This window comes from Schistocerca gregaria, chromosome 2 (genome assembly GCF_023897955.1).
Source record: "Schistocerca gregaria isolate iqSchGreg1 chromosome 2, iqSchGreg1.2, whole genome shotgun sequence".
Taxonomy (NCBI): Eukaryota; Metazoa; Arthropoda; class Insecta; order Orthoptera; family Acrididae; genus Schistocerca; species Schistocerca gregaria.
In genome coordinates, this window is record NC_064921.1 from 1,053,979,807 (window position 1) to 1,053,997,373 (window position 17,567).

The window sequence follows — 17,567 nt, forward strand, 5'->3', positions numbered from 1 at the left end:
TGCCCAAGTCTGTCAGAATGCAAAATGGACATGAACGGATGCAGGTGATCAGACAGAATGCTTATGTACCTGTCTGGGGTCCCATACCACTCCAACTGCACACACTCCACACCATTGCAGAGCCTCCCCCAGCTTGAACAGTCCCCTGCTGACATGCCCGGCCCACAGATTCATGAGGTTGTCTCCATACTCAATTGCTCGATACAGTTTGAAACGAGACTCATCCAACTGGACATGTTTCTGGTCATCAACAATCCAATGTTGGTGTTGACAGGCCCAGGCAAGGTGTAAAGCTTTGTGTTGTGCAGTCAACAAGGGTACACGAGTGGGCCTTTGGCTCCAAAACTCCATATCAGTGATGTTCTGTTAAACGGTTTGCACGTTAACACTTGTTAATGGCAGAGCATTGAAATCTGCAGCAATATGGGGAAAGATTGCACTTCTGTCACAGTGAATAATTCTCTTTCAGTTGTCGTTTGTCCTGTTCTTGCACGATATTTTTCCAGCCACAGCTATGTCAGAGATTTTATGTTTTTCCGGATTCCTGATATTCGTGGTACACTTGTGAAATGGTCGTACGGGGAAATCCCCATGTCATCACTACCTTGGAGATTCTGTGTCCCACTGAGTGTGTGTTGACTGTAGCACCACATTCAAACACACTTAAATCTTGATAACCTGACATTGTAGCTGCAATAACTGATCTAATAACTGCGCCAGACACTTGTATGTTATATTTGCATTGCTGACTGCAGCATCATATTCTGCCTGTTTACATATCCGTGTATTTGAATAGGCATGCTTATACCAGTTTCTTTGGTGCTTCAGTGTACGTTAATGTCAGTTGATTAAGAGAAGTGATGAATGTAGGTCTCAGGTATATATCAGCTGTAAAATATGCCATACTGTGTATCAAGTCCTGACTGTATGACATGTACACATTATTAATTTTCACTACAACATGCACTGAGAATGGCTATACAGCTGCTGAAATCATAACTGTGTAAAGTAAATGAACAATTAAATAATTAACAATCAAAAGGCAGAAATTTCTTAAAAAACAGGTGAGGGAGGGGGGGGGGGGGGCGAGAGAGAGAGAGAGAGAGAGAAAGAGAGAGAGAGAGAGTGAGAGAGGGGGGGGGGGGTTGAGAGGAGAGAGTGAAAGCAAACTCAATGAAAGTGTTTTCACTCCAGGCCTATGGGAATGTTAAGATAATGAGCAAATTTTGCCAAAAATATTATCCAGTAAATATAACATGTTATAGTTTGGTGATGCTCATAATAAACAGTTCCATGCCTCTCAGATGTTGAATTAAATATTAATTATGAAATATCAAGAACAAATAACAAATGAGATTCTGAGATACAAGACACACATGTAGCAGTAAAGAGATGGTAAAACCTGACACAGTCCACATTTGGTTTGGTTTATGTTGACATTATTGTCTGAAGACAAGTATGGGCCTAGTCGAAATATTGCAAAATTTTAGAGTCAGATCAGGAGCAAAGTCTAAGAAACAAAACTTATTTTAAATATCACAAACATGTAAAAAGTAAAACATTTTTCAGGGGGGAAGCTGATTAAGAGTGGCGTAAGTCGAGAACAGCTTATTTATTTGAGGTTTATAAAGCTAAAGAACACTCTGTTCCCTGATTCATCACAAAGATCAAATCTCTTATCTTCTGCAATAATTACAAAGTAGCAAGCCTCTTTGTAATGTGGACACACAAGCAATATTGAAACAATGTTTTCTGTAAGTGATAGCATGCCAAGGGTAAGTACTTTGTTGTAGGGTTCAGAATCATAACACTTTTCTGCAGAATGCCTTTAAGGAATTCTTCATTTGAGTGGTCATACTGTCCGTATTTAGGGTATTTTTGTTCTGTTGTTGCAACTACAAAAGTGTTTCCTTTTTCCCCCCTCCCCCTATCCTCCCTTAAGGCCCAAGTGACACGAGTCACTGCTTCAGGCGCCAAGCTGAGAGGGATGCCAGGACCACCGCAATGGCAAGATTTTTATGCAGAACATGTCACAACTAGCAACAGCAGCTTGGGGTATCAAGCTGAATGAGGTGCTCGAGTACAAGAATTATATACAGTGTGTATCACAATTAATAGCAAAAACTGAAAAGAGTGAAAAGGCATGAGGAGAAAGGAGAGAGAAAGCAGAAGCAACTAGTGATAGGCTGCTTCTGTGGAAAAATATTCTTGAGCCAATCCTAGAGATAGATAATCAATATCTAGTACAGTTTTGGTTTCTAATGACATAAAAGCTGGCATTCTTTTATGTGTTTATTTCTTCAAGCAACTGTAAACTATCTGCTTAGCACATAACTATAAAAGCTACTACTTAAGAGAAAACAAGGCATTGTCATTGACTCACACAGTTCAGCCTGATTTCACAAACACAGTTTTACAGAGCAAATGATAATGATTCTAATATGGCTATGGAATGCTTTACATATCCTGTAATTGGTAAAGCAGTAATCTTCGAACTGTAAAATTTGTTTATTCTTTATTATGCTTGCCGTACTCCCATCAGAATGACCACAACTAATGAAAAATTCTTGAGTTCAAGACAAAAATATTTTGTTTAATGGGTGTATGTATGGAAGTTCTTAAAGCTGCATGTTAGTTAATGCATTATAGAGTTTGCTCCCTATTTTGGATCACAGGCAGTGGCACATCCAAGAGGGGGAGGGGTCACCAGGCTGCAGCATCCCCCCCCCCTCCCTCCCAGATCTACACCTGATTCTTCTTAATGTTCATAAACGTCTTTAGCTTTTAGACTTAACAGTCCCAAAGATTTTTGCACTATTGTAGTTGGTATTATACTAGATTAAGGAAACACCTTCATTTGGAGAATCTGGAGACAGCACAATGATACATTTTTTCAATGAGCTCAGTACTCCCCCCCCCCCCCCCCCCCCCCCCCTCCAAGGCCAAAATCGTGAATTCGACTCTAATCACATGTGTCATAAAACATTATTTATTTTATTAAAGTGCATAGTTAATTATAATATTACCATCTAATAGTAACACCTACGAAAAAGAAAATGATTGTACTTCCGCATATCTGCAATTTCTCCTATAGTGCAAATTCTTTGTTTCTACAATCACTGTACAACAAAACTCTGCTGAAGGTTTTCACTCATGCAACAAACATGAAGCTATCGTCACTAAAGAAAAACTATATACTTTCCATATCTGTTTATAGCATACTGCAAAATACAGTACACTGTGAAGGTCCTCTGAATGATGTCATCAGTAACATTCCTGAAAATTTTGACCATGCAAACAGTTGCTGAAACTACTTGTTAAGGTAGCAGATTAATATATGGTAGCAAATTGAAAAAGTTCCTTAATGCAGAAATCTGGAAATCTTTGCGTGCAGAAACTGAAGTTTGTTGATGTTTTCCATTATTCGATTCCTCCTTGACATGGTTTGCAGTAAAACAATAAAAAATATGATTCATCATGGAGGATGGATGAAAGATGAACTGAAAGTCAAGAAAGTTACCAAATATCTCTTGACTGAAGATACACACATAAAATGAAAGTGCAATTTCTACACATATTGAATGAAAATATTTCTACTACTACATTTTCAAATAAGTTCTTTTCAAAGCCAATTGATGCATGTATCTTGCAAGCATTGTGACAAATAGATGACTTATTTTATGTCTCTCACCGATGCAGAATCTTGGTCCAACTCCAAATGGAATATACGAATATGGTTTAATAAGTTTCTTTCTATCGTCACTGAAACGTTCTGGATCGAACATTTCTGGATTTGGGAACAGTTCAGGATCAGCATGCAGTCCAAATATTGGGAACCACAGAATATCACCAGGATTCACATTAATGGCTGGCTCCCCTGTCTCTGACTCAGGGACTTTGTATGCTTTCACACACTTACGAGCCATCACTACAAATGGTGGATACAGGCGAAGGGACTCTGCAAAGAGAAGTGTCTTTATTTAAAACAATTGATAAAGAAAAGAAAAGCTCCAAAAATGGCATTTTAGAGGAAAACATTGTCAACACAGTATTTAGAGCAACATTTACAATACACATATTTTATTCTTAACAACAATGAACCCATCCAACTGATATTATGTTTTAGTACTACTACTTCTCATATGTGTGCATTAAAGACCTCACAAGCTCAATTATTTCATACTTTACATAAAACATATAGTTAACTGGCAATATATATTGTTCAAAAGAATTAGGGGAACATGTGTATCAATGTCTGGTATGTTTAATCTGTTTTGTTGCAGGCAGTACCTGTGGTATTATTGCATTACTTGACATCTTTGCTTTCAGTGTACGCAACAATTAAAATCATTTACCATCTAGTGGCTATATTATGCATTACAGTGTCAAATGAATCCTCAGAAGGAAGTAAGTACTTGTGTGCCAGTGTCTTCTAGTGAGGTAGACAGATGGCAGTTGTCACTTGTGGTCTTTGTATTCAACCAAGCGCATGCAATGCGACCCCTTAATGCAGTGCAAGTCATTAAGACAGTCCATTTGACTTCAGTTACATTGCTGCAGATACCAATGCCTCTCCATGTATCATCTATAGGTTCTGGACACACTGCAGGGAGACAGGTGGATACACAAGGTGAGTTGGACAAGGTAGCTGGTACAGTACAACCCAACATGAAGACCAATATCTGGCCATATCTGCATTCAGTATCATGCTGTTACTGCCTGAGAGTTGCAAGATGATTTCAGGGAGGCCACAGGAGCTGCTGTGTCTGATCAGACTGTCGTGAACAGATTACAAGAAGGGCTTTATGACCAAACTGTCCTGTCGAAGTACCCAGCTTGACACGACATCATCTTGCAGCTCACCTTCAGTTCTATCATTCCCTTGTCAACCAGGAAATGCATCATTGGCAAAATGTGTTATTTGCAGTTGCGTCCACATATCCTCTGAAGCAAGGTGGAGACAGATTTCCAAGGCTCTGTGATGTGATGGGGAGGCTTCAATGTTGACAGTCATATGAATTTGCCTTACTGCCAAGCAGAACGTCAGACTGATTCTGTGGCCCTTATTTTCTTCTAATGCCTGGACCTGTGTGGCAGGCAACAGCACGGATGCCTTGTGAAGGCTGGGCATTGCAGTAACGGAATGGATGGCGATGAGTCGTAGTCTAAACCCCATCGTGCGTTTGTGGGACATACTTGACAAATGTCTTCATGGCCATCCTGTGCCACCACCAACTCTGCAAGAACTCTCACGACATCTCATTGAACAATATGGACTGGATATGACACGGTGACCTCTGTAGACCTATAAAGCCCATGGTGCATAAGTGTAGGGCAGTAATAAATGCTCACAGAGCGCATAAATGTTACTGAAGTTATCAAAATCCAATAAAAAGCACTCAAGATAAAAGGATGAAGGGTTGTTTCCACTTTGTTTTCAACACCTGTCATATATTTCAGGTCTTTTAATGAAAAGGGAAGAGGAGTAATGATATTTTGTTGTGTACATAATTTGTGAAAGATAAAGATATAATTAAATAACATACCTAGTCCTGCATTAATGCTCAATGGAGTATGGCAGATGCACAAATTCATGTTTCCCTAATACTTTTGAGAAGTGACCTGTGCAAATAAACTACTCTATTATCACTGAGGCAAGAGAAAAGCTCTTCTATAACCAGAATGTTATTAGAGAACATGGTTTGGCAATTTATCACACACTAAGGGAATACAGGGTGTCCATACAAGACTATCCTAGCTCTAGATTTTAATAATAACTGTAAGCATTATAGACTGTTGGTTCATATTAACAATTAAACAGGAACTCCAACAGTTTTATAGAACCATGTGTGTGAATCCTGCTTTGTTGTTTTCCCACTCTCTGCACCAGATATTCAGACTGCACCTCCCAAACATAAAGTATTTCACATTACGTAGTTTTTTTTTTTTTAAAAAATCTGTAATTTCAGTTCAACATACATTTCATTTAAAGTCTAATTGTGATTCTTCATGATGCAAAAACATCTGCTGATGGTATAGTCTGTTTGAAATGACCAGATGTATGTGTAAAGGGAAAATCCCAGGATGATTAAAAGTGTCTAAAGAGGAGTATCAGAGAATCTTAATTTTGTAGTTCTAATAATTTTGTACAGAAGGCAAGACTTTAACTTCTATTGCCAAAGACAACAGTGTGGAGGATTTTAAGAAAAAGTTTATACATGTGTCCATATTGATTACAGTTGGTACTTGCCCTAAAGCCAGATGACTAAGATGTACATAATAACTCTGCAAGTGAAACATTGCACTGAGAAGTTGACTTTCTTGATTATGTGAAGTTCAATGAGGAGGCAACTTTTCATCTAAGTGGGAAGGTTTGATATGGGGGTTCATTCCTTTTCATATCTTGAGGTCTGAATACCCTCATGCACCTGTAGAGCATGAAAGAGATTCCTCAAAATTAAATGTCTTCTGTGCTACGTCCCAACATCAGATGAATGGACCATTTTTTCTTTTCTGCTGAAACTACTGTAACAGAGGTGGTGTGTCTGAATATGTTGCAAAATGGCTCCTTCCCTAATCAGAAGGCTTGTATGAGAGTGGTTGAATTCCTACATCCCCGACCAAAGGACTGGTTGTAATGGTCAATGCTATAAAGTTCTTTTCCACTTGCTCCAACTTTACCTGACCTCACACCACACTTTTTCCCTCCTATAGGACTTCATAAAAGACTGTGTTTACATTCCATCACTACTTAATGATTTGTCAGAGTTGAGACACAGAACTGAAGAGGCTATTGCTTCCATTAATCTGGAGTAGTTAACTAAAGCCTTCGAAGAATTCTGTTTTATGTTGGATGTGTGCCATTTAATAAAACATGCACATATTGAATATTTATAAGAAAACTATGGTTAGTTAACCTTCAGTTTCACGTGTGATTTGTTGTACATAGTTTAAATTAAACTCTTTTACTATACCATTGCAACTGGTATATCTTTTACGGGCACCCCATGCAATTCCAACAGCAAACATTCACAGTTGTGTCATACATCAGCTTTTAGGTTTTTAGTCAGTTTCATGCAGTCGTTTCTTTCATGTCAAGAGATTGCCCTTCAGAGTGTTTACTGAAAATTACTTTTATTCTAACATACTTTCTGTAGTTAAATCTATATCTGTTCTCTAATACAAAATGTTTGTTTGTTCCTGAATACAAGTTACATTGTCTTGTTCTTAATAATATTAATACTTTTCCATAAATTTCCTTTGCCATTGTAAAAAGTTGAATGCAGTGCTTCATACTATTTACTTTATGCTTAATTCATTAAGATGAAATTGTTTTGCAGTTTTCCCACCTGCAAATAATTCATAAGACAGAAAAATAGTTGTTATGAGTTTTAACATAATGGGATTTCGTGCCAGGACAATTACTTGTGTAGTTTTAAGAGGTGTCACTTTATGCCATGAAACAAAACAAGAAAGTACATCACTTTCACTGAGTCAGCTTTCACATATAACCCTATGTTCATATTTTATAAATGATACAGTGCACATGCATGAATATCATTTCAAAATGTGTAAGTGACATTTTCTCTACTAGTATCATAATTATTGCAATAAATCATGTAATCTTAAACCACTTCAAACAAAATATTTCTATTACTGAGCAGTAGATTCATTCAAAAGATGCTGTAACAAAACCTGCACTGAGTTCAGAATTTTGATTAATGAAAATTAAAAAACAAGTACACATATTTTGCATACCTGATATTACCATATCCAAATACTTGCAAGCTGCAACATCCTCATATGTGAAACCTTTATCGTGTTTTTCATGCAGAAGCTCATCTATTTCTTGGTGAAGTTTTTGCTGCACCTCTTGATGCTTTGCTAATAGATATGCTGTGAAGCTCATAAGATTTGAAATTGTATCAGAACCACCAAACACGAAAATCATTGCTTGTGCAGCAAGGTCTATATCCTGTAGAGTAGCTATGGAGAGAGAGTAATGCATACCATCACTATAATGACCATTCAGCCAGTATAATAAGGAAAGAAAGAGAGATATATGTTCATTTCACAATATGAACTTCTTAATGATGTATGCTTGATAACATTACTTCATATAAAATTCAGTAGAACTTTGAATAAAGCTAATTAAAATATGGTTTGTTTCAATCATATTACAGTGTCTAAGATACTGAAATAAATGTGACTGAAAACATATAAGAACATACTCCTCAAAATGTATATTTGAAATCCAAGAACATTTTCTTGCATGCAGTGCACTATTCTAACAAAAGGTTCTGTGCGAGAAGTCACTGTCCCAAAAAAACAAGATAACCAATATAACTATTCAAAATAGTGTTAAATTCATCCATTGAAATACAGCCATTATTACAGGCTTCTAACTAAACTAGTTGTTGGACATAACATCTATCACAATGTCCAGGTACAGTGAAAGTGAGAATCCTTATGTGGTATGAAATCAGAAACCTGAGTTCTTGCCATTGCTACGCAGGGTAAATTTGTAGTAAATATGATGCACATCTCAAGAAAAGGATTACATTCTCTTAAGGCAATCTGAACAATGGTCCAGGATGAACTATCATTTCAAGACACAGTTTGCACATACTGTAAGAGATCACTATGTTTATCTCTTCTGTGGTTTCTGCTATAGTAGGTTGTCATATTTGGTCATCTTTGCATAAGTTGTACCTATAGTATCTATCCCCTGGTCTTGGAAGTTGCATGTCATGCCAACTGAGAGGTGTTGCATAATGTTTTTGCAGCTAGGCACAGTTTTTCTTTTAATGGGTTTGTATATAATATACTGTTCCTCAACTATGTACGTAATGTGTAGCTCTATGACTATGTAGACATTCAGTGCACATACATTTTTGTGTCTCTTAACTTCTTAACACCAGATACTCTGCGTCTTGCACTGTTTTGTTTAATTTGTGATATTTCAGTTTGACATCTAATGTTTTATGCTATGTTTTTATTATTTTTATTGTTTGACAACTGAATTATTTATTGTATGTTTTACTTTTATTGTTTGCTCTGACTTTACTCAATGTCATACAGAAATATGATTTTAGCACTATTAATAGTGGAAGGCACTTGTGAGAAAACATAGGGAGTGTGGCTTTGCTGATTTCTGCAGTTGCCCTCCCACCTGCGGTATCAGTTCTGATGGTAGCCACTCTATGACTTATAAGTGCATCGTTTTGGTTTGCCGAGCAGACTGTTAACCAGTTGTGCTGGATGCTGAGAATAAGTGATGGGCTGGGCACTTATATAGTAAGATACCTTTGACATTCATGCCTTCATTTTACGTTTTTAAATGTGTTTCTCATGCCTGACCATTAACAGCTGGTTTTTAGGTTAAATTAGTCTGGCACTGAGCATTTACTTGCTGATTCATTTATTTTATAATCAGTTGTCCCCATTTACCTAGTGTGTACCAGCAGACTCAAAGCATATGGTCACCCACATGGGATCTCACACACTACTTGATAAATTTCTTATATGACTGGTACGATTTTCTAGTATGCAGCTGATATATGAGCTGAAGTGCACATTTGTAAGGAAGCATATAATGTTAATTAATTCTGAAACATCTCTCTTAGTTTTTTGTAGCTCCTAGACATGGGATTTACATCCTGAAGTCATGTATACAATTTTATCCAAGTAAAGGATCTGTAAAATACTACTGGAGCAAATTTAATCATCATGAAAAATTTTAGCAACATTTGTTGATGTCCCACAAAAAAGTATACTGCTACGTTTATGAGCGATGATTTCTAGAAATCACTCCCTTCAGAGACCTTATTTTTATGTGGATAGTGGTAGCCCTTACAATGTACTTGTATAGTCGATGAGAAAAATCATTATCTGTAGAGCATTGTGTCTGAGTTTCAAGTGCATGTGATGAGGCTAGAGTATTATTCCTGCCCCTACACATGGACATTTACCTCAAAATATAGATTACCTTTCTCCTCTCCCAAGCATATGCTAGATTCAAAATTTACTGTCAAAAAAGAAGAATGTATTGATCTTGGATTTGTTCATGATATTGGCGCTAAAAACAAGCATGATTCTGAATTCCTGCATAGTCAACTTCAAGATTCTGAAATGCTTATGATATAATAACCACTTATGATATAATAACCAGTGTTCATTATCTGTCAATTTCAGAACAACGTAGGGCATCTCTATATAATTATAGTAGTGCTCAAAAACTTACAAGACTTCTGGTTGCTGCTGTCATCAGATGTGTCTTGGAGTTCGCCTTTGGAAGCTTGCATCAACAGGTGCACCATGTCATGACGTAACACACGCTGCCTCTCCCGTTGAGCAATTGCCTCCATGATCAAAGAAGTGAAGAACTTGTAGCACTTATCTCTCATGAACTTGATGCCGAGTGCCTTTACAAGAATGACACGGAAGGATTGTCAGTCATGCTGGAACTTTGCTTAATATATTACACATAACTAAATGAGTAACAATTGCCTATGACTGATATTCAACAAAAATTATATCAGTCAATATCATAAAAAAAAACCATTGCTAGAAATCGCACTGCAGAAATGGAAGAGATAACGTTATCAATGGGGTCTAAAAAAGGGAGGTATAGGACAAGAATGAAATACAGTAAAACTATATTAGCATCAAATGAAATGAAGTTTCTCAGGCTCTTTTCATCTTGCAAAATTAGAGAATTCAGGTACTCTCTCATATTTGACCATGCATCCTTGAAGTCTCTCCATAAGTTAATATGTCACTGTGCAGAAGAAATGAGTGGTGGTGGTAATATGTGTTGTGCACATAAGGCAGGTCCATCACTGCCAGTTCAGCATTATCCAGTCATACGGGTTTTGCACCATTCTCTTCACTGCTGCATATGATGCATTTACTGTGATGTCATCAGTTAGTTACCTTTTTCTTCTTCCTCTTTTCATGTTCTAAGTCAATATTTCTTCTAGTACAATTCATTACCTAGCCAATTTCTTTTCCTCTTCTTAACTATTTCACGAATCTGTTGTTTCTCATTCACATTGTGTAATACAAAAGATTCCATATTTGATCTCCCCACTGTAGAGCAGCCACTATTTTTTGGGCACTACTATGAAAATAGCAACTCTGCCACAGCAGGTGCAAGAAGTATTATAAGTCGGCAGGAACCAAAACACCACTACGGCAGTTGCGGCACCTGGTCAGTTTACTCACTGCAGGCCGAACCCTGTCGAGCACCACAATACCGAGGATGCAGCAAAGTGAGAGGGGTAGCTAGGAGTGTCAGCCGGATGGTTTCCACATCTGCAAGCAGCCATGGTGTTGTACTGTGCACGGTTAGAAGTGATACAAATGAGCACCTAACCAGTATAAATACCTGTCATTTGTAACCAAAGGTATTCCAGTCTGGCAGCTTAACTGTGAAGAGAAGGCTACATGAGATAATGGGGCAATATAGTTCTGCAGGCAGTCACCGTGCGTTTTGGCCTTCACCGCTTCCAGCCTGTCTCCAGTCACTAATTCTAGCTTCTTGGACTTGGTGCCTTCTGAATGGTGGGCCACCTTATGGCTCACTCTGGCCACAGCAGGCATTCCCTGGAAGGCAGCCTCTGGAGAACAGGGCAGTGCTGCCACTCACCCCTGTGAAGGCATCCTCACGATACGCAGCCTCACTCGCAGGGCAGGTTCCACTGCTAAGGGCTGGCGCCCCCTGCAAGGATTCCGTGCCACTGGCACACCTCGCTGCCAGCGGCCACAGTGTTTGTAGGCAGTGCGTGTGCCATCACACGGTCCCTGGGCATCAGCACACCACTAGCCATTCGTATCATGGCTGATCTCTCGTTGGCTGCTGGCCTCAGCGGTCCCTCATGTGTTGCCCACAGCATGTGCCAGGATGGGTGTGGTCAATGTGGAGCAGTGCTACTAGTGTTGCAGAATGAGTCTTTATGAATCACTGATCAGTGATGCTGTTTACATGTATTTCCTATGATCAACATCCTGGCAATGACCCACCACTACTACCCAACCATGCAACCGTAGAGGCCATCCACCCCAGGCTGTTACATACAATTCCTTGCAGTGGCATAGGCAATTTCATTTCCTCTTTTTAATTGTTTCTGTAATTGTCATTTCTCATTCAGCCTGGGTACACAACTTCATTTCTCATTTTATCTTTCGACATTACACCTCCCATTTTTCTCGTCACAAAAGCCTGTTAGTGTTTATACTCTCAGCACAACACTGTTCATGTTTTGGCAGCCTACATAGCAACACCCCACGCAAAACATTTTCCAAATCTTTTCCCTGATTGTCTATTGTGTCAACTAATCACTAGTTTCATCTTTTATTTTTCTTGTTTGCTTTGTGAAAACTTACTGTCTTAATCTTTTTCAGATTTATCTTCATTCCATACTCCCCAAATCTGGTGTTCAGTTATTTTAAAGACATTCACTTTGTAATATGATGTCATCAGCAAATATTATGCATTTCCTTACCTTCCTGCCCCCTCCCCCCATTCTCTTGTTGAAATGGTTGATAATTAAATCATATGAACGAATATTAAGCAGAGTAGGCAGAAGACAACAGCATGGTCTAACACTTCTCCCATGATCCCCTGCTAATTACTTCTGTCATCTCATTTCCTATGCTTACCCACATCCGAACCTTACTTAACAACAACAACAATAGTGGTAATAATAATAATAATAATGAAATAATTGCAATAATACTGACAGTGGTGATGAATAAGACAGTGTCAGCCCCGTTAAATATTCTTATAAGATAATAATGCCATCAAATGGGTAGAGAGAGAGAGAGAGAGAGAGAGAGAGAGAGAGAGAGAGAGGAAGGCCAGGCAGAAGAACACGTATAATAAATCTGAAGCAAAACAAATTAGCGGTAGGAAGAAATTAATGGATTGTATAATGAGCAGTTGCTTAAAAATGGTAAAAGTGAAGTTATTACACAAAAAGTAACATCATTAGGAAAAACAAGCATACGCAGTTCATGAGAGACATATGAGAATGAGAAAGTTAATGTTAGGAATGTCAAGGTACTGAGCGTTATTTAATTTGGTAGTCCAGGGAGAAGTGCAGGGTGCGGCACAACTGACTAAGCAATTTCTATCGATTGCTGCTGAGGCTGTGGTGGTGGTATGTAGTTGCACGTGGTCTGCCTTTGTTCAGTCGTTGACCTCATTTCAGTAGCCAACATGGTCTGGACCTGTGTACAGTGTGGTTTTGCCTTTCACACTTATTATGAAAACAACAGATCCGTGGATGCTACACAACGAGCTTTTCAGCGACGGTTCAACATTCCACACAAAAATGCTGTTCCTAATGCAAACACAACTCGGTCCTGGTTTGACAAAAAAAAAATGGCTCTGAGCACTATGGGATTTAACTTCTGAGGCCATCTGTCCCCTAGAACTTAGAACTACTTAAACCTAACTAACCTAAGGACAACACACACATCCATGCCCTAGGCAGGATTCGAACCCGCGACTGTAGCGGTCTCGCGGTTCCAGACTGCAGCGCCTAGAACCGCCCAGCCACTTTGGCCGGCCACCTGGGTTTGGCAGTTGGAGGAAACTGGTAGCACGCTAAGAATAGACACACATGGCCGACACAGAGGCGTCAGAACACCAGAAAATGTGCAGCGGGTGAGAACAGTAGTTCAACAATCGCTGCAACATTCTGCTCGACGACTTGCTGTTGCATTGGGGGTTTCAAACCACAGATTTGGAAGGATTCTACAATGCAGTTTGAAGTTCCATTGCTTCAAAGTACTGACTGCTCAAGAATTACGCCCAGCACACTATGCCAACCGTCAAATTCTGTGTGAGCAAATGCTTGCTCAGATTCCTCTGAATGCAGCTTTCTTCAGTAGTGACAAGGCACATTTTCATCTTAGTGGGTGCGTGAATAATCAAAACTTTCGCTACTGGGCTGAAAATAACCCCAGAATTATTCATGATAGACCGCAACATTCTCCAAAAGTGACAGTGTGGTGTGCCATATCACAGTTTGGCGTGGTAGACTTTTACTTTTTGAGGAGGTAGGAGTGACCGTGACAATGAATTCCACACATTATGTTTCTATGTTGCAAAATTTTTGAGCAAATGGACGAGACTGTTGAAGAACATGGACTGGAGGCACTTGTAGTTCCAACAGGATGGAGCTACTGCTCAAAAAGCTCGAATTTCACTTGGTGTTTTGAGAGGTATGTTTCTGGGACGCTTCATCTCTTTGAGGGGTGATGCTGGGTGGCCTGCGCAGTCACCAGATTTCAGCATTTGTGACTACTTTCTTTGGGGATAACTGAAGGAAAAGGTTTTCAAAAGCCGCCCTCACACCATGCCAGAGTTTAAAGAGCAGATTATTGACGAAGTGACTGCCGTACCCCACAATATGTGTGCAAGAGCTACTGGGAACTTGTGGGATCGTGTACAACAATGTATTGATGCTAACGGCCGCCATCTTGAGGACATTATTTTCAAAACTAAGTGAATGTAAAATGGTGTATTGTACTAATTCAGAAAATAAAAACATTTTTTCTCTATACATCCAGATTTACTTTTTATTGCTCCTTAAAACTCCTTAGTCGGTTCTGTCACACCCTGTAAAAAGCATAATTGCAAAGTATGAGAGAAATGTCTGTCTGACTGTGTCATGTGTGCCGATTAGGATCACTGCTTTGAGACCTCAGGGAATTAGGAAACAGTCAAAATACTGAAGACCAGACATCTCAAAGGAGAGGCAAGATAATGGCAGCCCTCATTTAGTCAGTGACCTCACCAATCTTTGGGTGCAGTCCTATACTCAGGGGGGATGACGTGGTTTTGCAAGCCAGTTCATGCAGCGAGTCCACTGCAGCATACTGCACTGGCACTGGTGAACCATCTGCCAAGCGACTTACCCACTGTCCAGAGGATCACAGGCATCCCCTCCCATGGGAATGTTACCAGGAGATGGCATGAGTATGAGAAATGTGTGTCGTCCCACAAAAGGCACTCAGACAAAGAGTTCATCTTGGTGCCTCTATCAGATGGCCAGGCTTCCTCTCAGGATCTGGATTTCAAGGAATGGTAACAAACAACAATATGTAATGTACAATTCAACAATCAAACACAATGGTAGAAGTAAAAATATAATAGCCGAGTTCAGCATACTCGGGGCACTACTTTGTAAATAAAGCCGCCTTTTTTATGCAACTTAATTTAATGGCCATACAAACAAATTTGTGATACCCAGGGAAGTCTCGAGAAGACTCTGAAAGAATTCTGCCATTGCTATTGCATATGAGGATAATGGTTCTTCAAGCTTTTCTGCAATATCGTAATTGTAGAAGAATGGAGAGAGAATCCACAATACCTCGGGAAAAGACTGCAGTTGCAGAAGTTTTCAGACGTCTTAAAAATATGGCAACTTAGTTACGTGAAGTAGGTAATAAGCAAGAACTGGAGATGAGCTGACGAAAAGAAAATGATGGCTAATGCAGGAGAGTGGTGATACTAACGTTTAAGCAAGCTGGGTGTGTTCGTAGCCTTGTAAAGTGAGAGGAAAGAAAGGAGAATGTGTGACACATGAAGAATGCAAATGAAATAATATTTTCATTCAGAATACACTGTTATTAAGTAAAGATATTTCTCTGTTTTAACAGAGAAACACTATTCTCATGACAGTATCTTGTGTGTCTTGGATGAAATACTATGACAAGAATAATGATATGTGTTATAATAACAGCAAATGTTTCACATGTGAAGTCATTACCTCCATTAGCTTTGGGAAGAGAAGATAGCCGAATATAATGAAACTTTTTCGTGGTCCAAAATCAGTAACCTCCTTTCCCATAGAATAGAAATCATTATTTCTATCCACCAGCGAGTTAATCCGGACACCAAATGCAGTCGATGCAATTACATCATTACTAATCCTCGAAAAGAAATCTTTTGCTTCAACTGTGATGCTTTCACCTGAAGAAACAAACTTGCAATTACAATTTCAGTTTTCAGGACTAAGAGAAACAACAGGTCATAAGTCGTATACCACCTTCTTTCATTTCATTTGCTAGGTAGTCCCTCATCTGACGTCCAATTTCTTGAATGAAGGGCACCATGTTGCGCATCTTGTTTGGTGTAAAAGCCGGAGTTAGGATGCGACGCATGTCTCTCCATCGTTGTCCTGTGGAATTCACAAAAACTTGTGTAAGTCCAACAAATACTGTGATCTTGGTTACATTATATTATCCGAAGAAATCAGGAGTTTTATCACTTCTAATTAAATGTGTTGTTGTTATGGTCCTTAGTCTGAAAACTGATTTGATGAAGCTCTTTGCTAATCTGTCATGTGTAAGTACCTTCATATCTGCATGTCTACTGCAACACAGATATACTGGAAGTGCTTAGTTTGGCCGAGTCTCGATCTATCCCTAGAATTTTCACGTGTCAGACTTTCCTGTATTACAAAATTAACTACTCCTCGGTGGCTTTTGATGTGTCCTCCCGATTGATCCATTCTTTTAGTCAAATTGTTCAAGAATTTCATTTCTTCGCCAATAGGTGCAGTACCTCTTCGTTAGCTCAGGTTCGGTCCCATTTGGAACAATTGTGCTCAGTGACTGTGTTTATTGAAACTGAGAAATGTACAGGACGTCAGTCGCTAATAACATGCTTACTGCAGATCTAGAGAGATTTCAACCACTGTGTGACTAACATCAGTGCTAGAAACATACAAGATAAGCTGCAAGTAAAGGCTGCTATTTGCTGTAAACGTTATGTCAACGATAATACACTACTGTTGGAGGATTACACTACCGAGGTTGACGCATTTGCGTAAGCAATATGTAGCATGCACCCAAAAAAGCAGAAGAGAACTCCATTAATTATCTAGATTTTACTGTTAAGAAAGTCGACCACAAATACAAATTTTCCATTTTCAGAAAACCCACACGCACAGATATTATCGTCAATGCTAGTTCATGTCGTGCGACACGATATAGAATAGCCTAATGTACCTCAATGGTTCACCGGCTCTTTCGTTCATCTTCGAACAACAACGAAATACGTAAAGAACTCGGTATTTTAAAGCAAATTGCAACAGTCGACAGTTTTTCTGTAAACTATGTACAAGAGGCTAAAGAAACACGGAACAAGTAATAGACAACGCACACTCAAACAGAAAGAATGGAAACCATCCCTTTGACGGCTGCCTTGTATAGAGGATCTGATTGGCGGGCTATTGTATCGGACAAATCGACCGCTCATTTAATGCACGGTTTATGGAGCATTTACAGCCAAGTAACAAAACTGCCTTTCGTTGCACATAGCAGCAACCGGACATGCTAAAGGAAGTATTCAAGAAAGTATACGTTTTCTTTACAGAGCGCAAAAAGGCTATGCTCTCGATTTGTTGAAGTAGCTTGATGTTTACAAAACCAACTGGCCGATGGCAGAAGTGCTCAATGAGAAACGCGATTTTGCATGTAATGTCTACTTTGCTCTATTTGATAGCGTCTCACACTAATGACTGAACGCCTCTCGTAAGTGTATCTTTGCA

At 39.1% G+C, this 17,567-nt stretch overlaps 1 protein-coding gene across 2 annotated transcripts in view; it reads right to left on the reverse strand.

Annotated features, from left to right (window-relative positions):
- Positions 1 to 17,567, reverse strand: part of LOC126335590 (cytochrome P450 9e2-like) — an 81,914-nt gene that overhangs the window by 11,184 nt on the left and 53,163 nt on the right. For both annotated transcript variants that reach the window (XM_049999029.1, XM_049999030.1), the window contains exons 3-7: positions 16,062 to 16,193; positions 15,783 to 15,985; positions 10,244 to 10,424; positions 7,759 to 7,986; positions 3,692 to 3,958 (exon numbers count right to left, since the gene is read on the reverse strand). In XM_049999029.1, the coding sequence (XP_049854986.1) occupies positions 3,692 to 3,958; positions 7,759 to 7,986; positions 10,244 to 10,424; positions 15,783 to 15,985; positions 16,062 to 16,193 (1,011 nt within the window). The remainder of the gene's footprint in view (positions 1 to 3,691; positions 3,959 to 7,758; positions 7,987 to 10,243; positions 10,425 to 15,782; positions 15,986 to 16,061; positions 16,194 to 17,567) is intronic.